The 26,034-nt window shown below is 36.9% G+C and overlaps 1 protein-coding gene across 1 annotated transcript in view; it reads right to left on the bottom strand.

The window, feature by feature from the left end:
• Window positions 1–4,093: 4,093 nt before the first annotated feature.
• Window positions 4,094–26,034, bottom strand: part of LARP4 (La ribonucleoprotein 4) — a 76,175-nt gene continuing 54,234 nt past the window's right edge. The window contains 14 exon segments of the mRNA XM_032348168.1: window positions 4,094–5,482; window positions 5,485–5,521; window positions 5,523–5,549; window positions 5,551–5,595; window positions 7,369–7,537; window positions 7,847–7,923; window positions 7,925–7,972; window positions 14,652–14,687; window positions 14,689–14,751; window positions 14,753–14,815; window positions 17,933–17,981; window positions 18,633–18,845; window positions 21,790–21,893; window positions 22,484–22,696. Of these exon segments, the coding sequence (XP_032204059.1) occupies window positions 5,256–5,482; window positions 5,485–5,521; window positions 5,523–5,549; window positions 5,551–5,595; window positions 7,369–7,537; window positions 7,847–7,923; window positions 7,925–7,972; window positions 14,652–14,687; window positions 14,689–14,751; window positions 14,753–14,815; window positions 17,933–17,981; window positions 18,633–18,845; window positions 21,790–21,893; window positions 22,484–22,696 (1,371 nt within the window). The 3' untranslated portion in view covers window positions 4,094–5,255.

Genomic DNA, 26,034 nt, shown 5'->3' with positions numbered 1-26,034 from the left:
TTAAAAAGATGTTTAGGGGTGTCTGGCTGGCTCAGTCAGAAGAGCATGTGACTCTTTGATTTCAGAGTCATGAGTTCAAGCCCCAAACTGGGTGTAGAAATAAAATATATACATTAAAAAGTATTTAGGTAGCCTGTTCCTTTGTTTCCCACAACACCAGAAGAAGGAGGTCCCAATGTGGGATCATTATAAAGAAAGCAAAAACATCCCAGTTCCTTTAAACTCACACAAATTAGAATACCCTTGATAATTATGTCAGACTTTTAAGGAAATTCACCATCCTTTAGCAGTAACTGCTAAACTTTGTAAAAACCTTCCAGAAATAGAAAACTGAAACTGAGGGGCGCCTGGATGGTTCAGTTGTTAAGCGTCTGCCTTTGGCTCGGGTCATGATCCCAGCGTCCTGGGATTCAGCCCCTCATCTAGCTTCCTGCTCCACAGGAAGCCTCTGCCTTCAGCTCAGGTCATGATCCCAGAGTCCTGGGATCAAGCCCCACATCGGGATCTCTGCTCACCAGGGAGCCTGCTTTCCTTCCTCTCTCTGCCTGCCTCTCTGCCAACTTGTGACCTCTGTCAAATAAGTAAGTAAAATCTTAAAAAAAAAAAAAAAAAGCTCCCAAATCCTTTAGCTTTAGATACAACAAAACAACGATGTGGTGAAAAGCTAAAAATAACCTAATGGTTTTTTCTTGGAAATAAAAGTTTAAAAGCCTAGAATTTACACTCAGGTCAGACCATAACCTACCCCAGAAAACCAAAATCCGTAAGCTGCACATTGCCCTATGTTTTTTTTCCCCATCACCACTTCTCCAGACACTAAAAGATTTTGAGAAAAGCCTAGGACCATAACTGCTGAATTTTCTGGTTCTCTTCCCTCACTTTATAGAGGAAATCTCACACATCCTGTACCCCATTCCCCCAAATCAAACCAAACCAAACCAAAAAAAGACCTGAGACCAGAATAATGATAGAACTCAGGGAATAGGCAACACACAGAATTATGGAAAAATAAATACAAGTAGTCATTAGACATAAACCACCTGGAGAAAAGGAAACCAGTCCTGCTTTTAAATAATTTTATTTTTTCTAATTTTGTGTTACTTTAATTTCCCATAGCACCTTGGCAATGTTGAAAACAGAAATACAAATACAAGGATGTACTCATTTTAACATAATATGCATGAGCATGTGTCACACCATCTTTTTTTGGGGGGAGGGGGCAGTTTGGACAACAGGAACAAACCTAAGAAATGGACAAAATAGAAGCTGGGTAACTGGTTCTGATCCCTGACCCCAAACATTTAATAGGGGTCACTCAAAAGACAAGTAAATCAGGCAAAAACAAAACAAAACAAAACAAAACAAAACAACCCACCATCGATGTAGATGTTTCTTTATCTACACTAATCAGTGTTTTGTACTACAAAACTGAAAATAAAACCATTTTATTTATACACAGCCTAGTTGACATCTGAGTTGTATTTTTAGGAACTGTCTACTCAATTCATAAAAAACTGTTAGTTTTTAAAAAATAAAATTATTTAATAATCAGGTGATTTCAAAAGAGAATTTACTTTCAACTTGAACACAAATTCTCTTTCAACTTCTTAAAATGTCTCATTCAGTTAATAAAAACTGAAATGTCTATGTATCTTCTTGGAAGCTCAGACTAGCTAAGTTAGCATACACCAGAAAAGCCTCAAGTTAAATTAGTGGCCACCACATTGTAAGGAAATATAAAAAATTAGGAAAAAAACCTCATCATACGTTAATTTATAAAAACCTTCAAAAGGAATACACTGTCCTCTTGCATTTTACCTTTTCTATAAAAACAAACAAAATGGTACTTTTAAAATAGGGTTAATATACCTGCCCAACACAAGTATCAAGAGACTTATCCTCAGTGCTGTTTAATTGTGTCAAAGTAAAACCAGTGGACATTTAAGCCAAAAGACTAACTATTAAGGCCATAACTAATAAAGCTTAAAAAAAGTATTCAGTAACTTTTAAATACTATTTTCTGCACCAGCAGATCAAATACTCCATCATTAAGCCTTTTGCAAAGCCAACCTGGTTATTTAAAAAGGAATGTAAAGCAATATTCAAATTACCTTAATTTTAGGAACCAAAAATAAATTAAAAATCAGCATGTCATTTGAGACCACATGCAAATCGAGCACATAAGATGACAACAATAAATCCTGATTACTGAAAGGTCTTCTCTTCTTCCAAAATTCAAGTGAGTAAAATTTAGATGGATCACTCTTTTGAATGCCAGTCTATACTTGCAAAAATGGAATCACTCAAGTAGAGACAGGCCCTAGATATCCTGAAAAGCTCAATTATCAGGATAGAAAATGGAGAGAGGTCTTGCAGTGATCTCCAAATACCTTCTCTATGAAGTGCTAAGTGATGAACTTGTGTGACTCTTATTATCTCCATGCAATAAGAACTATGACAGAAAACCACCAAACTATACACTCATTATCATTTGCATCTACTTTTAGCCTCCAACAATCCAAGGAAATGTTAAGTCATAAGGATGAAGAGAAAAATTTGACATTTAAATTCCTCCCTCTACAGAACCAAATAAATAGCTGAACTACAGTAAGCGCCCAACCTGCATCAGTTACAGAGAACTGCTGGAAAAAAATCCAAACAGTTTCACACAACTCATAGGCATCATTTTCATACAAACCTTAAATCTGCTGTAATAAAATAAATGCTAAATACATACTGTGAAAAAAAATATATTACACACACACACACACACACACACACACACACACTCTTCCCTATACATCCCACCAAACTGGGAACTATTAACTGTAATGAGGCAAATTAAATTAAAACACTATGTATTTTATAAGAAATTTAAAAATGATCATGTCTTCAAATTTCTACTTCCAATAACATTTTGGGTAAAAAGGCAAGAACACAGTTGCTTTCTTCAAAAAGGAAGACTCTTTTCTTCTGTTTCAATTAGAACATTTAGTTTTTAGAAGTTGGGTGGACTAACAGTCACACAAGCATACAAGTAATACAAGCCTATTTCTGTGACATTGTAAAAAAGTAATGTTTCATTCTTAAGTGCAATAATTAAGTTTATAATCCTTACCAAGTGATTTTTATAAAATGTTTATTCTCTTAATCCAATGCATTCACAGAGTGTTAACACTTTAAATGTTTATCATTTTCCACCAACTGCAGCATTATCTAAGTAAACCAAAATAAGCACTTTATCATAGATGTAGTCAATGATTATTAATACTTTTTTTTTTTTTTTTAAGGACCTAAACTTCCCCCAAATTTCAGCACAGGTAGTTTTATTGTATGTTTCATCTAGTAGATGATTTTTAAAAATAGTGTGTAGAAATGAATAGTTTCAAACTGCTTAAATATATTATACCATGTTATCAATCCACCAAATCAAAAGCAATTGCCAAGCTGAATAAGTTACAAAGAAATGATAATCCTGGCTTGTACAGAAATGTGCAGTGTTTAGTTACCTACTAATACAAATCTCCAAAGATTAACTAGAGTTGGAAGATGAGTTTCACAGTAATGTAATTTTAACCTCCATTTACATTCATTTTTAATATATTACTAAGATGTTTACTCTATGTCACAATGGTTTCTTTCCAGTGTTCACAATTTACAGTTTCAATTTGTACATATGTAATTCACTAACATAAGGGACAGTTATGACTATTACAAACTATCCCTAAAAAGAAAACAAAACCCACCTTACATGGAAACTCTGAAAATAGTAGGACTTAAAACAGATTAATGCAAAATGGTTTTAATATTTTAGCCATTTTCTAAACACCAGCATGTAAACGTGCCTACTTAATATGACAGCTACAACTTTATTCACTGAGAAAGTATGTACTATTAATTTTCTTCAACTATCTTTCTCACCTTTAAGTCAAAAAATACCATGACTTGCTGGTTCTGTTTCTGTGAATTCCAAACTGTTTTTTTTGTTTTTTTGTTTTTTTTGGGAGAAAAGGAAGATGATGATAAAATACATTGTAAACAGAAAAAAGTCACCCCCAAATTTAAGCCTTTAATATATATATATATATATATATTTTTACTTCTACACTACTTAACACTTAAAGAAATCAGTTACAATGTTTCATCTTTAACACGAACACAAATAAATTACTGTAGGGTCAGTCTGACCTACCATTTCTGGGATCTAAAGTTCTAAATACATGAACAGAAGAGTAAACTACTTCAATGTTCAATCGGAGATTAGAACAGTTATATGATTTGACTAAACTGTCAAGGCAATTAGAAACATACAATTCTGTAAGATGTGGTTATTTTGCTTTTGGGGTGGGTAGTCAAAGAACAGAGAATGACAATGAAGCAACAAAAAAAACCTGTCTCCTATTTTAGGGGTGGGGTGGGGTAGGAAATCACAAAGCAGTTTAAACCTCTGAAGTCCATTTGACCTATCCACTCAGACCTAAAACAGATTTTTGATTTTTTGAATAACCCCCTTTCTTTCCTTGAGTATCAAACTGATTGATAGTCACATCTCTAAGTACAATCAGCGCTTAAAAGTTTGTTGAATGAAATATTAAGGTCAAAAAGACAGACTGAATTTCAAAATGGAAAAAAAAATCTACTCAAGTATTACATTCAGTTTTCAAATCATTTACTAACATGACAACAGATTTGGCTTCAATCCACTCTTGCCACACACTCACACAACAGGCACCCTAGCCACTGATCTGCTTTGCAACACAAGGCCATATAGGCAGAGATGGCATTCTCCCAAGCCAAACTTTAAATAGATTAAAAAAAGTAATTTCTAATTTTACAGAAATGTTTCTTCAAAAAATATTTTCTCTCACTCCCTCATCTCCTTTACTGAAGGATGTGTAATATGTTTTTTTTTTTTTTTCAAGCTAAATCTGAACCCTCAAAATTGATTCTAGGCAGAAGATCTCTGCAAATTAAAATCAAAACAAAAATAGAAAAATTATATTTTTTATATATGTATACATATATATATATTATACTGATTGGAATCCTCCAGCATTTTAAAATCACTTTAGAGATGAATTTTGGGATTCTACTGCTCACAACTCCAAAATCCATAATGATTTAAGGACAGACACTTTCTCCTGTTTCCTTCCTGGCTACCCCCCTCCCCTCCAGAACAGTTCAATATAGCCACGGCTCAAGTTTAATGGGAAGAGAGAGAAGTTTTTCAATAGTTTTTTTGTTTGTTTGTTTCTTTACTTTGGTGATCTGGGTGGCACATATTGCTCTTTGCCATTACGTCGAGTCACTCCCTGAGGTATAGCCCTATGGCCAAACTGGCGTCTCTGTTCCCTGATTTTTCCAGCTGCTCCCCTGGGAATGGTATTGCCTCGGAAGCTAGAATACTCCTTACTAGCCCTTGCTTCTGGCTTCTCATGTGATTTCTCAATGGACTTCTCAGGAGCTCCATTCTCTTCATTTTGGTGGGAGAGGCTACATTGGAGCGAAGTTCTCGCAGTGGCCTGCACAGGAACTGGAGATGGCTCTTTTAGGGGGCTTCTGGCACACTTCAGCATAACTTAGCTTTCGGGGTTCCTTTGAAGATAAAAAAAATTTATGGTACATTCTTTAAATAAAGTACAAAAAGGATAGTGTGATCCACAAGAAAATCAGTAAGCTATCTTCTAGAAAAGGGAAACAGGCATTCTCATATACACTATTATTAAAGTGTATTATAGTAATCTTAAACATTTTTTTTGCTGAAATAATAAAAAGCCTTGGCAATTATATATGATACAATAATGTCACCTGAGGAATTAATCTAAAAGATGCTCATGTCAGCATTGCTTATGGTGATGAAAAAACTGCAAACAACCTAAATGTCTAATAAGGAAGGACAGATTAAGTAAATAATGTACATTATCTGATGAAATAAAATGATTCTATTCTCTCTTCCATGGCTACAAAGAACCCTGAGATGGATTTCATAAGACTCTAAACAGAGCAGCTGGGAACAAATTATATATATATATATATATATATATATATATTTTAAGATTTTATTTATTTATTTGACAGAGAGAGAGAGATCATAAGTAGGCAGAGAGTCAGGCAGAGAGAGAGAAGCAGGCTCCTCGCCGAGCAAAGAGCCCGATGCAGGGCTCGATCCCAGGACACTGAGATCATGACCTGAGCGAAGGCAGTGGCTTAATCCACTAAGCCACCCAGGCGCCCCATGGGAACAAATAATATATTAATAGAAGACTATTTAAAAGTTTTAATTAACCTCATGTGGAAAAAGGACAATAGGGGCCTTATGTGAATGGGATAAAGCAAGTGAAAAGTATTTAGCACTGGTCTTAACATATAGCAGGCATTCAGTAATCGATAGCTGCCATTGTACTAGTATTAAATAAGAAAATAAAATGTCCTTAATCTAGAAAAAAGAAACTATACCAAATGCAATTAGTTATATTAATGAATGAAAAGATTATTAAATGTTGTGTTTTTGCCCTGCTTTTCTGTATTTTCCCTAATTATAAAAATGATTTCTGTAAACTGATTTAATAATGGAAGTAGCCCTAAGACTTGTTAAACATTATTAAAAAGGAATTTCAAAAGGGCTCAGAGTCCCTTTAGCCCAAAAATAATACATCATAACCTGAGTAAGGAAAGAAGTTTCACTTAGCTAGAAGGTAATCAGAAAAAAAGCCATTAATGGGGCACCTGGGTGGCCTCTGTCAGTAAGCAGCTGCCTTTGGCTCAGGTTATGATTGCAGGGTCCTGTGAACGAGTACTGCATTGGGCTCCCTCCTCAGCGGAGAGCCTGCTTCTCCCTCTCCCTCTGCCTACTGCTTTGCCTACTTGTACTCTCTATTGTTCTGTCAAATAAATAAATAAATCTTAAAAAAAAAAGGGCGGCCATTAAAAAAACAAAACAAAACAAACAGAATTGGGGCTACCTGGGTGGCTCAGTTGGTGGGCATCTGCCTCTGGCTCAGGTCATGACCCAGAGTTGTGGGATGGAGTGCTGCATGGGGTTTCCTACTCAGCTGAAGCAGGGAATCTGCTTCTCCCTCTCCCCAACTCATACTCTCTCTTGCTCAAATAAAGTCTTAAAACAACAACAACAACAAAACCCCAGAATGAACAGTTACTTCCTCACTATCTCAACATGGCTAAAATTTCCCATTTCTTCACAGTGACTTTAACTTCCTGAGTTTCATTTGAGGCTGGCAGCCTCAATTTGGGCTATTTCCAAATGACTTCTGCTCTATAAAGACTTATGCAAAAACAAAACAAAATAAAAACAAACCACTTATTATTTAGCCAATTACTCCCCCCCCCATACTAAATTCCTCAAGTTACCTGTAGGGCCACAGCTACAGGTGCATTTATGTTACTATTACATGGTGAAGTACTATTTGTCCTTGATGGCTTTGCAGTACTTGGGGAAGAAACTGGTATAGTTGTCTGGTTGAGAACATCCTTTTGAACAGTGGAATCCTCTACTGGATCCTTTTCTTGCTGAGTTGTGCTAAGGAAAAGAGAGCTTGACATTAGACTTAGTACAGCACAAACAAAGAGCTGAGCAAATAATCAGAAGAGAAAGTAATCTTTTTTTTTTTTTATTAAAGATTTTATTTATTTATTTGACAGAGAGAGAAAGAGAGAGAAAGAGAGAGATGCAGGCTCCTTGCTGAGCAGAGAGCCCCAATTCGGGGCTTGTTCCCAGGACCCTGAGATCATGACCTGAGCCCAAGGCATAGGCTTACCCTACTGAGCCACCCAGGCACCCCGAAAAAGTAATTAATAATGTAGAAGATTTTCTATACTGAACCTGTACCTTAATGCAGGAAGCTCAGCTGTACATGGAGGACTGGTACTCATACTGAGTGCTGGGCAGAGGTTGCAGTCTGTCTGTTTCATCCTCTGCAGGCACTGGGCAACTAACTCTCAACTCTTCATTATCCTTAAAGTAAAAACATACTTCAAATTAACTCATATAGACCCTTCTCCAAGAAGATGTCCAAATGGCCAATAAGCGCTTGTAAGATGTTTAACCACCCATCAGTCATTAGGGAAATGCAAATTCAAACACAATGAGAAATCACTTTGCACTCATTAGGGTGGCTATAACCAATAAGAAACAAATGGTTTGTGATGATATGGAGACATCAGAACTCTCATACACTGAAAGCAGTAATGCAAAATGGTGCATTTTGTAAAACAGTCTGATAGTTCTTCAAAAAGTTAAACAGTTACCGTATGACCCAACAGTATATACCCAAGAGAAGATATGTCTACACACAGATTTTCATAGTAGCCTTATTCATAGTAGCCAAAAAACCGTGAACAACCTAAACAAGTCATCAACTGGTGAAACAGATAAACAAAATGTGGTACATCCATATAATGGAATGTTACTGTGCAATAAAGGAACGAAGTACTGGTACACACTACCATAATGAATGAACCTTGAGAACATCATGCTAAGTGAAATAAGCCAGTCACAAAAAGACAAATACTACATGATTTCACTTATGCAAGTTACCCCAGAGTACTCACATTTATATAGACAAAGTAGAATGGTGGCTGCCAGTGGCTGAGGGAAGAGGTAATGGGTAATGGGAGTCACCGTGTAATGGGTTATACCATTTTACTTTATTATTATTATTTTTTTTAAGAGTTTTTATTTATTTATTGACAGAGAAAGACATAGCAAGAGAGGGAACACGAGCAGGAGAGTGAGTGAGGGAGAAGCAGGCTGCCCACAGAGCGTGGAATCCTATGTGGGGCTCGATCCCCGGACCCCAGGATCATGACCCGAGCTGAAGGACAGTACGCTTAACGACCTGAGCCACCCAAGTGCCCTGACTTTATTATTATTTTTTAAAGATCTTGTGTTTTAAGGAATCTCTACACTCAATGTGGGGTCTGAACTTACAACCCAGAGACCAAGAGTTGCATGCTCTACCAAATGAGCTAGCCAGGTGTGCCCTACTGCATTTTATATTTACAAGATAAAAAGTTCTGGAGATTAGATGTACAACATTGTGAATGTATTTAGCACAACTGAACTGCACACACTGAACAATGTTTAAGATGGTAAATTTTTTAGAAGGGGCAGAGGGACGAGAATCTCAAGCAGACACCACACTGTTTTACCACCCTGAGGGATCAGGACAAAAGGTGAAATCAAGAGTTGGATGCTTAATTGACTAAACCACCCAGGGTACCCTTTAAGTTGGTATATTTATATTACGTGCAATTTACCATACTTAAAAATATATATTTTTTATTTATTTATTTCAGATAGAGCGAGAGAGAGCTTAAGGTTGGGGGGGCGGGTGACACAGAGGAGAGGGAGAAGCAGGCTCACCACTAAGCAAGGAGTCCAATGCGGGGCTTGATCCCAGGACCCCAAGATCATAACCTGAGCTGAAGGCAGATGCTTTACTGACTGAGCCACCCAGGCACCCCTTAACACAATTTTAAAAATTAAAAAAAACCAACAACAATAGCAAAGGATGCCTGAGTAGCTCAGGTTAAGCATTTGCCTTGGCTTGTGTCATGACCCCAGAATCCTGGGATAAGAGTCCTGCACTGAGATCCTTGCTCAGTAGGAGGCTGCTTTTCCCTCTCTCCCTCCCCCTTGCTCACACTCTCTCTCTCAAACACATACACCCATTAAAAAAACAGAAACAAAAACTAATAGCAAGCCCTGGATATTAAAGTCAATTGATGAAATACATATTTCACTAGGTTTGTTTCTTATTTAAAAGATTTTATTTATTTGACAGACAGAGATCCCAAGGAGGCAGAGAGGCAGCAGAGAGAAAGAGAGGGGGAAGCAGGCTCCCCACTGAGCAGAGAGCCCGATGTGGGGCTTGATATCCCAGGACTCTGGGATCACAACCCAAGCTGAAGGCAGAGGCCTTAACCCACCGAGCCACCCAGGTGGCCCCCTGCTTTTTTAAGATTTTTATTTGAGAGAGTGAGTGAGCAAGCATGAGTGGGGGAGGGGAGGGGTGCAGATGGGCAGAAGGAGAGGGCGAGATAGATGTCCCACTGAGCAGGGAGCTTGATCCCAGGACCCTAGGATCATGATCTGAGCCAAAGGCAGACATTTAACCAACTAAGCCTCCCAAGCAGCCCCAAATTTCAGTAGGTTTTAAAGGTAATATTCAGAAAAACTTTGTGGAATTATATATAAACAAGTATAAAAATAAAAATTAGGAAGGCCAGAACAAAATCAGAGGTTCGACCTATAAGGTGCCATATCAAATTAAGAGTTCAAGGAAGGGGGCACCTGGGTGGCTCAGTGGGTTGACCTTCTGCCTTCGGCTCAGGTCATGATCTCAGGGTCCTGGGACAGAGTCCTGCATCGGCCTCTCTGCTCAGTGGGGAGGCTGCTTCCCCCTCACTCTCTGTCTGCCTCTCTGCCTACTTGTGAGCTCTCTGTCAAATAAATTAACAAACAAACAAACAAACAAACCCCACAAGAGTTTAAGGAAGGAAAGTGAAGAATTTATCAAAGAGATAATATAGGAAAATTTTCTAGCATGTAAGGATGAGTTTCCAGACTGAAAAGGTCTACCAAGTATCCAGTGCAATGAATTAATAAAGAGCCATAGCAAGATACACCTTCATGACATTTCACAGAATACCAGGGATAAATAAAGATCCTACAAGCCCTCAGAGAGGGGGGTAAAAAGAGGTCATAGAAGGATCAGAACGAGAAGTTCCTTTTTTTATTTTTTTTAAAAAATATTTTTTTTATTTATTTGACAGACAGAGACCACAAGTAGGCAGAGAGGCAGACAGAGAGAGAGGAGGAAGCAGGCTCCCCGCTGAGCAGAGAGGCCCGATGTGGGGCTCAATCCCAGGACCCTGGGTTCATGACCCGAGCAAAGGCAGAGGCTTTAACCCACTGAGCCACCCAGGTGCCTCCCGAACGAGAGGTTTCTAAAAAGGATCTCTGGAAGCCAGATTGTTTCCTAAGCAAGATACAAAAAGAACAAATCATGAAAAAAAGACTGATAAATAGGACCATACTAAAATACGAACTTGTTTTCACTCGCAAATACTAAACGCTGTAAACAAACCATAATTAGTAATATATGTCATTGACAAAGGATTAGTATCCAAAATAAATTTAAAAATTCCACGAATCTGTAAGATAAGTGATAACCTGGGGCGCCTGGGTGGCTCAGTGGGTTAAGCCTCTGTCTTGGGCTCAGGGTCCTGGGATGGAGCCCCGCATGGGGCTCTCTGCTCAGCAGGGAGCCTGCTTCCCCCCTCTCTCTCTGCCTGCCTCTCTGCCTACTTGTGATCTCTCTCTCTCTCTCGTTTTCTGTAAAATAAATAAATAAAATATTAAAAAAAAAAAAAAAGTTAAGTGATAACCCAACAGGAAAAAAAGGTGCCAAATACTTGACACTTTACAAAGAGAAACGCAAATGGCCAATACAACATGAAAAGGTAAGTTGACCTCAACTGTAATTAAATTTTAGATGCCCTATCCCTCAGCAATTCCACTATGTATATACCTAAAAACAAGGTGTGTGTGTAGTTTGAACACACACAGCAGAACTGCTTTATAATGTCAAAACAAACAAACAAACAAAAAAAACCCACAACAGCTCAAGTGCCCATCAACAGTAAAATAAGGATATTTCTTTCTTTCTTTTCTTTGACAGACAGAGATCACAAGTAGGCAGAAAAGCCAGTATAGAGAGAGAGAGGAAGCAGGCTCTCAGATGAGCAGAGATCCTGATGCGGGACTCAATCCCAGGACCCTGAGGATCATGACCTGAGCCGAAGGCAGAGGCTTAACCCACTGAGCCACCCAGGCGCCCCAAAATAAGGATATTCTTACAAAAGAATACACAGTGTAAAATGAACTACTTGTATCAACACGGATGAATTTCACACAATACAGAATGAAGAAATAAGAGAATACGTATTTCATTTATGTTGTATTCAAGAACAGGCACACTGAACAGTATACTCTCTATATTAGGGGTTGACAAACCAAGGCCTGCTGGCCAAATCCAGCCTCTGAGTTTTGTTGGTATGGCCTATGTGCTAAGAGTGGTTTTTAAGTTTTTAGCATGTGGCCCACAAGCCTAAAATATTTACGTTCTAGACCTACTTTACAGAAAAAGTTTCCCAAGCCAGAATGGTAAAATTATAAAGAAAAGCAAGAAAATTATTATTGCCAAGTCAGGATGTTTCCTCTGACGGGGAGGAAGGGAAGAAATAGGAGGAATTGTAAAAAGGAAGGGGAGACATATGGCATTGTTCAGATATTTGTGAGGTTTACTGTCCACAACCGTGAGTTGAGATCACAAGGGAGATACACTTTATTCTTTTTTTTTTTTTTAAGATTTTATTTATTTATTTGACAGATAGAGACCACAAGTAGGCAGAGAGGCAGGCAGAGAGAGAGGAGGAAGCAGGCTCCCCGCTGAGCAGAGAGCCCGACGCGGGGCTCGATCCCAGAACCCTGGGATCATGACCCGAGCCGAAGGCAACAGCCCAACCCACTGAGCCACCCAGGCGCCCCGACTTTATTCTTCTTTAAAAAGGTATGTACGTGTGAATCACAATACACCAAATGGGAGAAGCCATCAACTGTAAAACACACCATTACTTTATGTATTACTAAGAAAAACACTGCCACTTAAACAAGGGTAATGTTTAATCATAGATTTTCAAAGGTGGAAAATGTCTATCTTAAGGCTGATGAAATAACTACAACATTGCACAATTTTGTAAACAGGGGAAGACAAAGAAATACCTTCAAAATTCCGTGGGAAAATGATTTCTATTGCAGATCTCTACAGAAATAAGCTATTGATCCAATGTGAAAACAAAAACATTTTTGGAATGCAAGATCTCAAGAAATTTATACTAAAAACCACTAATTCAGGAAGCTCAGGAAGATGTGACATACCATAAAAAAGGAAAGTAAAACAAGAGTAAGAAAGAGAGAGGATTCAACAAAAGAAAGTAAGGAAAATTCTCAGGATGATGGTAAAGTCAAGTCCCAGCTATACAACTGTGCAGCAAGCCACTGAGAGAGAGTGTAAGGAGAAATAATGGCAGTATAATGTGAGGTTCAGGTTGGGGGGGGGTGGGGAGGAGGATCAAGATGTGACTTACAAATGGTGGTATATCCTAATCTAACTGGCAATACTTTTTACCTTTTTTTTAAAAGGCTTTATTTATTTGAGAGAAAGAGAGAGAGAGAGAGAATGAGGAAGGAGGAGTGGCAGGGAGGAGTGCTCCCTGTCTGAGCAGGGAGCCTGACTTGGGAGAGGGTGGTACAGCTGGATCCCAGGAACCTGAGATCATGACCTGAGCTGAAGGCTTAACCTATTGAGCCATCCAGGCACCCCTGCTTTTGTTTTAAGATTTTATTTATTTATTTGAGAGAGACAAAGTGAGAGAGAGCATGAGAGGGGAGAAGGTCAGAGGGAGAAGCAGGCTCTCTGTGGAGCCGGGAGCCCACTGTGGGACTCAATCCCAGGACTCTGGGATCATGACCTGAGCCGAAGGCAGTTGCTTAACCAACTGCACCACCTAGGCACCCAGCCCTGCTTTTTACTTTCTTAATGATACTAAATCTAGGGAACCTTATAATGGATGGTATTCTAGAAACAATGGAGTAAAATATATAGGGAGGGTAAGAAAAGTATGCTGGCTTAAGAGAACTAAATCCTTAGGTTCTAAATGGAAAGTTAATAGATAACATTGAAACTTGTAAAGTCCAAGAAATAAAGTATACTGTGAACATGCAACTCGATCTCGGGGTTGTGAGTTCAAGCCCTACCTGGGTGCAGAGATTACTTAAAAAAAAGAAAAAAGAGAAAGAGAAAGGGAAAGGAAAAGAAAAAAAAATAAAGAAAAGAAATAGCAGATAACCATTTATTTAGAAATATAGGGGGAAAACAAGAGAAAAAGCTAGTCAAAATGGCTGCACAGGTCTACTATTTTTTCACTATGAACCTAATTGTACCATGTGTATGTCCTATAAAATTAAAATAAAATTGAATTAAGAAAAAAGAGAAGAAAATGAGAAAAATATGTTGGGTGTGAAGACTTCGTACAGGAAGAGGTCTACACTCAAAACTATTTTAGGAGGGGGACCTATGCAAAAGGTTGATTTCCTATGTCTTCAATATCAACTCTCCATTACTTGAAAGCCTGAATTTTACCAAACTTGGAATTCATTTACATCACTAATTACAGGCTTCAGCGCAAGTAACATTTTCCACCAGTTTGCATTAATTGGTTCTACCAAGATGAGTTGCCTGATACCAAAGACCTGCAAAAGTGAAGAAACACTTTACTTTTTTGAACTGGTTTAATTTTTATTTATTTTACTTTTAATTAATATATAATGTATTATTTGTTTCAAGGGTACAGGTCTGTGATTCATCAGTCTTACACAACACCAGTGCTTTACTGGCCTGTGTAGCTTCATCATAAATCTTTTTATAATACTCAAAGTAAGCTAACAATCCCATGAATAAAAAGCATGATAGAAATACATATTAAGTGCAAATAAAATTTCAAATAATAACTGCAAACAAAGGCTAGCTATGGTCACACAAGTAAAAGATGGATGCCTCAGTATTTACCTTTTCTTTGTAGACACCTTTAACAACATCAGACATCCCTACTCTCCAAAACAAGTTCACCTGGAGTTCTCGATGAACTTCCAGGTAAAGGAGGAAAATTTTGAGGCTAGTAAGTCAAACTTTGGTGTTGGAGCCTTTGCTTCAGCTGATGAAGACGGGGGTCTCTAAAAGACACAAATCATAAAACAGATCACAAGCCAATCTCATTCCCTAATCCTGTACCACAGAAGCTGAGAGCTATAAGGAAACAAACAAAATTAACTCTATACTAATGCACAGAATTGTTTGTTCTCCTATAAATTCCTGGCTTCTCCTCTCAGTTGAGCTTTTATTATTATTATTTTTTTATCAATCCTGCTTACCTTTCATCAACTGCCTCTCCTTTTTTTTTTTTTTTTTTACAAACTGTGTCACACTCCTTAAGCCTGCTAACCAAATCTCCACTATTTGTTTTCTAAGTTGTTACTTCCTTTCCAGAACAAAAATAAAAACCCTTGTGTGACCTAAATTTGCCATTAGCTTTTCTCTTTCCACATAGTCTTCACAAGAATATCCTTCCTTGAAAAAATCTCCTGATCTGCCTTTCTGCTCACCATTCTATTCCCTGACAAGCCTCTCACTTGTACTTCCTCACCTCTGCAATCACCACTAAAACTGCGCTGACCAGTCACCAATGCCTTCCACAATGCAATATCCGACAGACTTTTTTCCCCCTAACCTTATATAGAAGCTGGCACAGTAAACATTCTTTCCTTTGGGAGCTCATTCCTCCCTTAGCTTCTGTGATACCTCTTTATCTTGATTTTCAGATCTCATAATCAGGTGCTTGCAGCTCTCTACCTACACCCTTCGACAGTTTCAGTTTTTATGTGGTTACTGCTCTTTTCACTTCCATACTCTCCCTATTGTGATAGCCACTATTCATGCCTTCAACTACTAACCTATATGCAAACAACCTTTACAACTATCTTTTTCACTTTTGGTCACTTTCTGGCTACACACCACTGGAAATTTGCCAAAACTCACTGAATTTTACACTTTCAATACTGTCAGCCCAGACCTTTACCTGAAACCTAGACATCCATTTGCCTATCAGCACTCTCTACTCAGATTTTGCTTGGATACAGCAACAACATACTAAGTAATCTCATTCTTCAGCCCAAAGCTACTTTGTTGCCAAAGTTCCATTCTTGACCACTTTATTTAAATCACTTGCTTTACAGAGTCCCTTGAATGATTTCATCTACTTTTATGATTTCAATTACTTTCTGTAAGCTTACAAGTACTAAATTTTGTCTCTAGCTAAAATCTCCTTCCTGTACAAAGGCATGTCCACTCTGCCTTTCCTACTTGAAAGCATGCTTGTCTCCTTTTTCTTTACTCTTTCAGTCGTCAATCCTCAACGTATTTTCAACATATACGGACTTCAAAACTAATCTCTTCTCTCCTCAATTGTTAAAGGCCACTTAGGGATTAATGTGGACTGCTGCAATGGTATCCTAAAAAAGTTGTTGCCATGTCATGGGGGCCCCTGGTACAGAAAGCTATAAATGAAAAACAATACTATTTTAAAAGACTCACAGTTTGCCCTAAGGACCATTCTGTGTCCATGCAATATGTTTTCTTCTTTGAAAATGCTTATCTTTTCACTACTTATATATGTAGCCTACATGCTATATGTATACTAATATGCATATATAATTCACTACTTATACATGTAAAAACAAGTTTTATACTATAATTTATGATTTATCTGTAAATTCTAGGCAGGGTTTTTCTTGAGACCTCTGTGGGTTCCTTCATCATTCTGATTTCTCAATTCCTTTTGTTTTCAGTTAAGAGATGGCAAACACTCACCATGAACAAACCACAAAAAAATAAAAACATGATTAATTTGAAGCTAGATAAGTCAAAATTCAAATAAAAACATATTTAGAACTATAAAAGTTTTTTTAATCTATAAGCAGTTTTATAAGATTAGTGGATAGAAGAATAAATAGTAGGTAGAAAATTGTCTCCAACAAGTAACAATAAACAGTTTAAGTTTCCCACACCATCCAGAGAGCTTTGTAAGTAAACGATAAGCTTTATCAGCTTGGCAAAAAGTCCTATATTTATAGGGCTACTGATAAATAGGAACTTTTTTTTTTTTTTAAGATTTTATTTATTTATTTGACAGATCACAAGTAGGCAGAGAGGCAGGCAGAGAGAGAGAGAGAGAGAGGAGGAAGCAGGCTCCCCGCCGAGCAGAGAACCCGATGCGGGGCTCAATCCCAGGACCCTGGGATCACGACCTGAGCCGAAGGCAGAGGCTTTAACCCACTGAGCCACCCAGGCGCCCCTAAATAGGAACTTTTGTTCAATGTCTGACAAGAGTGTAAACTGGCACAACCCCTAAAGAAAGCTGTGGATTGGTAGCAATTTACTGTATTATAACCCAGAAATCCCATTCTAAGGATTCTCCTTCAGGTATTATTAAATATATGGGAAATTACAGTTACTGTTTGTAAGACTGAAAGTATTTAAATGTCCATTAATAACGTAATAAACTTTTCACTGAATATTTTCATTTTTAAATTTTATTTTATTATTATTATTTTTTAAAGATTTTATTTATTTACTTGAGAGAGAGACAGTGAGAGAGAGCATGAACGAGGAGAAGGTCAGAGAGAGAAGCAGACTCCCCATGGAGCTGGGAGTCCGATGCAGGACTCGATCCCGGGACTCCAGGATCATGACCTGAGCCGAAGGCAGTCGTCCAACCAACTGAGCCACCCAGGCGTCCCTCATTTTTAAATTTTTAAACCATATGATTATATCAGGTATTCAAGTGATTTTTTAAAAATACAAGAAACAGGGGTGCCTGGGTGGCTCAGTGGGTTAATCCTCTGCCTTCTGCTCAGGTCCTGATCCCAGGATCCTGGGATCGAGCCCCACATCAGGATCTCTGCTCAGCAGGAAGCCTGCTTCCCTGTCTCTCTCTGCCTGCCTCTCTGCCTACTTGTGACCTCTCTCTGTGTCAAATAAATAAATACAATCTTAAAAAAAAAAAAATAAATAAAAATAAAAGTCAAATCCCTAACTATACATGTGCTTTAAGGATGGGGAATGGTGGTAGTAGTAGTGGATATTTTAGGGTCAAAGCACAGGTTCTATTTACCTTTGCCTAATACTATAATCAGTAAGACAAAACCCCAGAAAGACCAACCACAAGCCAATGCCATACTAAATCACAAAAGAAAAAAAAAAAAAAAGATGTAATACAGGTAAAAAACACTTACCTGGACTCTTTCATCTTCTCGTCGTCTTCGACCTCTGAAAAGAGTTCTCCTTTTAACAATGATAAAAAAGTTGGGGATGATGGGAGGGACAATTCATAAGTTTCTTCAAATATATAATACACTCTATCAATGACGGGTGAATTTCTAGTTTAGCTAACTATACTTTCTATATCTCCACTATTAAGAGATGAATATATATTCTTCTGAAGGGATCCTAAACTAATCTACCAAAAACTTCATCTGTTACCACCATCACCACTAAGTAAGTTGGGCCCACTTTTACTAAGTAGTGCTCCTTCCACACCAGAAGTATATCAAAGTTTTTTGTTTCATTTCGGCAGAGTAGGCGATAAGGTATAACCCCATTTCCCCATTTTCACAGCTACAAGTTGTAAGAAATTAAACTAGAATGCAGATAGGATCTGATCTTTCTAAGCTATTCTTTCTTCAGTAAACCATAAAGAACTTCAGAGTAACTTTATACACCTGATTCAGCTATATTCTATATGGGCACTATACATTTCTTAATAATTATGAAAAACTATTAACCCACATTATATGAACACTGTATTCATTTAGCATAACCATACACTAATAGTTTAAACAAAAAATAATCACTAGATCATGGTCTTCAAATATTCACATTATGAGCAAAATATTTTCATATACCTTATCCGTATTTGTTACCATATGTCCTTACCTGCCCCTACCATAATCCCCATTCTGTTCCATCTGTATAGTAGGAGTTTCTTTTGCAAGGTAGCTTTGCTCCTGATGCCCTGTTACTGTAGGGTTATGCCGCTCAGTTGTAAAGTTCCTTGAACCAGATCTGTTTAATGGTCCATCCCCCAATGACACAGACCCCTCTGCGGAGTGTTCTGAACCACTCGATGACCTGAAATGAGGCTTCACACTATAAGAAATATAAGATCACATACATGAGAGGATAAATGAAGACAGAAAGAAAATCTTTCCCCTTAATGGTAAAAAGTACATTTAAAGAGACAAGTTAAAAATTGCCTTCTACTGTATTCTATTTTCCACAAATTAAGGTACACATAGAAGTATCACATTATAAAGATGTAAACTCTTTTTGTCTGAGATTTTTACATTTAAAAAAGTTATTTGGAGGGGTGTCTGGGTGGCTCAGTCATTGATCATCTACCTTCGGCTCAGATTATGATCCCAGGGTCCTGGGATTGAGCCCCATATCGGGTTGCCTGCTCAAGAGGAAGCCTGCTTCTCCCTTTCCCACTCCTCCCGCTCTCTGTCAAATAAATAAATAAAATAAATAAAATTTTTAAAAAATAAAAAAGTTGTTTGGAGATATTTGGGGTAAAATCCAAAGTTCTTCAAGATAAAGCTACCTCTATTTCGATACTCAAAATACAACTAGGATTTTAGCTAATTTAACACCAGTAGCAGTCTTGACACACCTAAATCAACCAGACTTTAAGCTTATTAAAGAATTTATGCCATACATTCTCAATGGGGCAACATCACCCCTAGTGGGAGTGAAAAAGGTTCCTGGGGTGGGGGGTGGGGCTAAGAAGGAACAAAAAAAAAGTCCCAATCTTACTTTTATGCATAGAGCACAGATATACATATATTATATAAATACATATACCATATCGTCAATACTAAATTTTCATAGGAAAAAATTGGGGTGATGTCTAAAAAATAAAATGGGGGGGGCATGTCACTCTTTAGGGGAGTGACAACCAAAACCAGAGAAACGGTGCAATATATTAAAATCCCACCTTCTTACTAAATTAATTGTTCAAAGAGCCTCTGTAAAAAAAAAAAGCTAGGAAGGATAATGCAACTAATAGCCTGGCATGGCTTCATGAATTAGGTATAGAATCTAGTTAAAAAAAACTATAAACATGGGTAGCTTTTATCTTGGATGACAGGTATAAGCACCCAATTCTCTAACAATGTGTAAGCAGATAAAGCTCGGGTAGGGGGTTAAGGAGGCTACAGTTTAATCAACAATGAAAACACCTGAAGTAATGAGGACCTTGGCTCCACAGGAGATTATACAGGGAAGTATAAGATTTATATTTGGCCCCTTATTTGTGTTTAAAAATTCCACTTTTACAGTCTATTTTCCAGGTTATAAATTTATATCAACAAACACATTGCCAGTTCCTGGTTCTCTGAATTTGGATTTAAAACTTCAAAATAATTATAACCCCAACAATTAAACATGAATTTCAACAATATCTACAGCTACCCTATTCTTTACAGAAAATAAAAAAAATTAGGTTACTGCCATTAAAACTTAATTAGAAACCAGGAGACAAAGTTGGGTTGGATTTCATTAAGATTATATGAAATAATTACTTTATGTCACAAAATAGATTTTAAGATTTTTAAGATTTTTGTTTACTTATTTGACAGAGAGAGAGCGCCAGAGCACAAATGGAGGCGGGGCGGGGAGGACATGCTACAGCAGAGGGAGAGGGAGAAGCAGGCTCCCTGATGAGCTGGGAGCCTGATGTGGGGCTCAATCCCAGGATCCCAGGATTTCAATCTGAGCTGAAGGCACTTAACAAACTGAGCCACCCAGAATCTCCACAAAATAGATTTTTAATAGTGAAAATTATACAACATCAACACGAAGTGATTTTAAAATATTTTTATTATCTATCATATCTGAAAATGACTTCATGAAGGAAAATGCTGTTTATCTGTTCAGAACTATAATTAGCCTAAATTTTCTCACTGCATTTCAATATACCTAACAGATAAGTTACTAGGTTTAAACAGCCCTCAGATCTCATAATCTTACCCTTCACTGAGAGGGACTTACAATCTCAGTCCAGGCAAAAGAAAAAAGAAAGATAAAAGAATAAGTGATAAAAGATGGAAAGGAAGAAGTAAAGTGACAGAAAGAGGAAATATGAAAGGTAGAAAAATGCCCAGACTTCTGAAAGTTAGTCCTAGTCTCTCTAAGTAGGTCTAGTGATCATCACTGGGCTGTTATAAGGTTCATATAATAAACTACAAAAGGGCTTCCTAAAAGTTACTTTCTCCTTGACTGATAACTTCAAATAAATAAATAAATAACAAACAAACAGATAAATAAAGGTCTTGGAGTAGTCACTTTTTAGAAGAAACAAAACAAGGATTAGGGTCTGTCAAAAAAGCTCTCTTAGTTTCATCTGTAATATTTGCAATTTATAAGAAGAAAATACTCATGTATAATTTTTCTAACTAAAAAATTAACAACCTGTACTGCTCAGATATATGAAAAAGGATTGTAGATGAACGGTTTTGAATAACCCACAAAATTATACTAAACCTGCCATGTACCTTCAAAAGCATAGGCATACTTCCTTATAAACAAGGATGACTGGACTGTCATTCTTGGCTTTCTTACTGTGATTTCAATCTTTTCACCAAGAAAGTACCACAAACGAAAACAAGCGACAATAAAGGAACACCATGAACCCATTTTATGTTACTATCATAAAATAATTTTCTTTTATCTTTAATATTAAAGAATCAGTATGTATTATGTATAATCTTAGTTTTAAATCTTTTTTATACAAATTATCCACTATGAGGTCAAAGTATGTTTACTAATTCTACAATAAATTGTTTAAGCTTTTTACTAAGTCTGTAAATAAGCACTGTGATTACCACAGTAATTCTTTAAGAACTACTGGGAATTGTGTACAATAAATTTCATTATGTTTTGTTTTTATGTAGGCTCCATGCTGGGGTAGACCCCATTGTGGGCTTGAATTCATGACCCTGAGAGGTCAAGACCTGAGCCAAAATTAAGAGGTGAATGCTTAAATGACTGAGCCATCCTGGCGCCCCTATATCACTATTATTTTTAATCTTACCGATTTTTTTGGAATGGTCGAGGCATATTCACAGCAGCAGCATTTGTTTTATAAGATCCTGGTGCATTAAAGCCATTCACAAAACTACCATTGGGAAAGGGAGCCTAAAAGAAAATGTAATGTTTAAAAACAATTAATGAAAAGGGCAAAACCTAGTGTGAAGGCTTTAAGAAACTCCTGATGAACTAACCTAGTATCAAATTTTTTAAAGATTTTTAATTTGTAAGTAATTTCTACACCCAACATGAGGCTTGAACTCAGGACCCTGAACTCAAGAACTGCATGCTCCACTGAGCCAGCCAGGATCCCTCTCAATTTCTTTTACAAGGCAAAATTAATTTTAAGCATTTTACTTATTCACTTTTGTAATACTCACTGCAAATATCAAGGAAATCATTAGGTCATTACTTAATAAAGTACATTCTCTCTGAAAAATTTTAACTGAAAGCATTTTAAACTAATCAGGATTTACCCAATTTCTTATTTTAATTCATTCAGCAAAATCTAAAGCATAAAATTATAGGAATCAATAGCTCAAGTCTTAGTCACATGGTGATTTCATACCATTATCACTACTTAAAAGCCAGGAAGAAACCAGTTATCAACACAAAACAAAAAATAAACTATTCTAACTAATTTCTTCAAATTTCAGCTTGAGTGAAAAATTTTATAATTCTTTAAGGATCTCACTTACCAGTGGTGTTTCAAAGTAAGGTGCAGGATTTGGTGACCAAGACTGAGGCACAATACTATAGACCGAGTACTGTTGGTGAGGATTATATACAGGCTGCATAAAAACTGGTGAGGCATACTGTGCTTGAGTTTGAATGGGCTGACTATACATACTAGAATCCATTAATCGATAACCATTCTTAGCAAAAAATGTATTGATGGCTTTTATCCTTGCCTAGAAGCAAAAGGAACACATTATAATGAGGACTAAGTGTGTATTTTCACAAATATATTTAATTTACATTTTAAACATGTTTTACCCGATTATGTTATTCTGCCTGCTATACAGTCAGTAGAGCAAAAGGAAATGATTGATAGCTTTAAATTATTTTAAAAACTTTTGCATGGCTAATGCAACAATAACAAAGTAAAACCACAAAAGTCAAATTGTAAAACTAACTGTAACTTATCAAAGACAAGGGGGCTAATAATCCTAACAAACACATTCTAAAAACAGAGATCAAAAAAATGTGTTGGAGAAGTGAACAGAGTTCACAAAGAAAGGCAAATGGCTCTGAGGCTTATGATAAGATGCTAAACCTTGCTTCTAAGAGAAATGCAATTAAAATGGAATTAAATTTCTCACAGAACTGGCAAAAAATCCAAAAATTTGACAATATACTTCGTTGATAAGGTTGTGGCAAAATATACTGCTGATGGGAATGTAAAATAGCACAACCCTTATAAACAAAAACTTAGCAATATCTCCCAAAAATCATATAAGCATTTACCACATTCTCATCAATCCCACTTCAAGGAATCTTTTCCAAATACACACTAAACAAAAAGAAGTTAAAAAAAAAAAAAGGATACACACAGCTGTTCACTGACACTAACTGTAATAGGAAGGGGGAAAGAACTATCCCCAACACACACACACACGTGCACAAACTTAATAGTCCACCAACGGTTGAATACACTATATTGAGTATCCACACAATTGAGTATCATGCAGATGTAAAAATAACTGAGGAATCGCTCTAAGTATTATTATGGAGTGACTTCCAGAATATATTATTGTTTTTAAAAAAAGAGGTAAAACAAGGAGAATATGTATAAGTAAGCTATTATTTAGCTAAGTCAGATAGCAATAGAAGATATACTTGCATTCACACATATACAGGAGTATGTATTTAATATCCCACTTTATTTTTTTTCCAAAAATTTTATTTATTTGACAGAAAGAGAGAGAGAGAGAGAGAGAGAGAGAGAGAGAGTGTACAAGGAAGGGGAGCAGTCGGATCCCCATGGAGCAGGGAGCCTGACGTGGGGCTCAATCCCAGGACTCTGGTATCACGGAGCCAAAGGCAGACACTTAATCAACTGAGCCACCCAGGTGCCCCTAACACCCTGTTTTAGATATTCTACTTTAAAACAACACACACACTAGGCGCCTGGGTGGCTCAGTGTGTTAAGCCCTCTGCCTTCCACTCAGGTCATGATCTCAGTGTCCTGAGATCGAGTCCCGCATCCGGCTCTCTGCTCAGTGGGGAGACTGCTTCCTGCCCCCACCCCGCCTGCCTCTCTGCCTACTTGTGATCTCTGTGTGTCAAATAAATAAATAATACTCTAAAAACACACACACATTGAAAATAAAATAAAAAAAAAATCAATTGTAAAAGCTAAAAGCAAAATTAACCTAAATGTGCATCTGTGTTATATTAGTAATGTAACAAAAAAAAAATCTCAAGTGATTTTGAGCCATAATAAAATCAACTGTTATGAATGTTCCTTGGAATAAATCACAAGCCAAAGTACAGCAAAAAAAGTTTCTTGTTTCCAAAATTATATTCCTATTGGTATTGTTATTCTGATACTTTTGTGTATGATTATGGGAGAAAGCAATCAGTAATTACTGAGATCTCACTGAGATCTGAGATTTTTCACATGGGAGAAGACATGGATGTGAGACCGAAGAAGTGAAAATCATGTAGCATGAATTTAAATTGGAAGCCTCAGTATAAACTCATGAAATATTTTGTTAAAAACAAACACATATTTCATAGCTCTGTTCAATGAAAGGCTTTTAAATGACCATACCAATAACTCCAAGAACTCCTTGTGCCTAGCTAGTGGACTGCAAAGTATGACCTCCCCCTAAAAGTAAAGTAGGGACTCTGAAGATTTGACTGACCCCAGGCCTTTGACACAAAATATACAAGACACTAGGAACATCTTGTCACACTAGAGAGCAAGCAAACCACTGAAAATTACCAAGGCTGTGACAAAAGGTCTTCTAAGTTAACTCAAAGAGGCCACAATTCATCAATAAGGACAACAAACACACCAAATATGTTTAAATACCCAACAAAAAAAAATCCTTGGTCATTTTTTAAAGTTCCTAGGGAACCAACACATTATTTTAAAAAACTGATAATAAAAGCTAGAACCAAGCACTTATCATGTATTTTTAAAAAATATTTTATTTATTTATTTGACAGATAGAGATCACAAGTAGGCAGAGAGGCAGGCAGAGGGGGGGGGGGGAAGTAGGCTCCCCGCTGAGCAGAGAGCCTGATGCAGGGCTCGATCCCAGGACCCTGAGATCATGACCTGAGCCGAAGGCAGAGGCTCAACCCACTGAACCACCCAGGCGCCCTTATCATGTATTCTATATATGAGCTGTACCTCAAAGTAATAAAGATGATGTTAAGCTCCCCTTTATAGAAGTCTTTCAACTAATAAATGGGAAAAAAGAAATCCAGAAAATAACACCTCTTTGTAGCCTCTAATTAACAGATTAAGTCAATGATCAGTAGCACCTAGCATAAAAGAGGGACAGATACGAAAACAGACATGTTTTTCTCTCTCTGCTGCTCCCAAATCAAACCAAATTTTGATCAAGTCTCTAAATCTAGCTACCAATTTGCATGAAGTACAGGAAACAGAGGATCATACTAAACTACACTAAAAAAATACAATAAGCCAATTCAAAAATAGGCAAAGGACTTAAATAGACACTTCTTCAAAGACGATATATAAGGAAGGAAATACTGCAATATGCTACACATGGATAAACCTAAGACATTATGTTAAGTGACATAAAACAGTCACAAACAAATGTATGATTTCATTTATATGAACTAATTAGAGCAGTCAAAACTCATACACTAAAAGAAAAATGGTGGCTGCCAGGGGCTAGAAGTAGGAGAGAATGCAGGAGTTATTGTTTAATAGATACAGAATTTCAGTTTTACAGGATTAAGAAAGTCAACATGAATGGATGGTGGCGAATGTGTTTAGTACAACTGTATTTATATACTTAAAGATCGTAAATTTTATATACACGTATTTAAAACAATAAAAACTATAGCTGGCAAAATGTATGAGAAACTCCGTAAAACTTAGTTATTTCAACATACTTTCAAAAGAAAAAACAAGTAAGAATGAAAACTACAGATAAAAAGACAAAAAATAAGAATCAGGAAAATGTGATATTGTAGTTATGATTTTTTAAAAAATCCCCCTTTCAGAGCTACAAAAACTAGTTTATTTACAGATAAAATTAACTAT

Source organism: Mustela erminea, chromosome 6, assembly GCF_009829155.1.
Source record: "Mustela erminea isolate mMusErm1 chromosome 6, mMusErm1.Pri, whole genome shotgun sequence".
Taxonomy (NCBI): Eukaryota; Metazoa; Chordata; class Mammalia; order Carnivora; family Mustelidae; genus Mustela; species Mustela erminea.
Note: the sequence above shows the minus strand (reverse complement) of the source record. Positions and strands in the feature narration are given on the sequence as shown.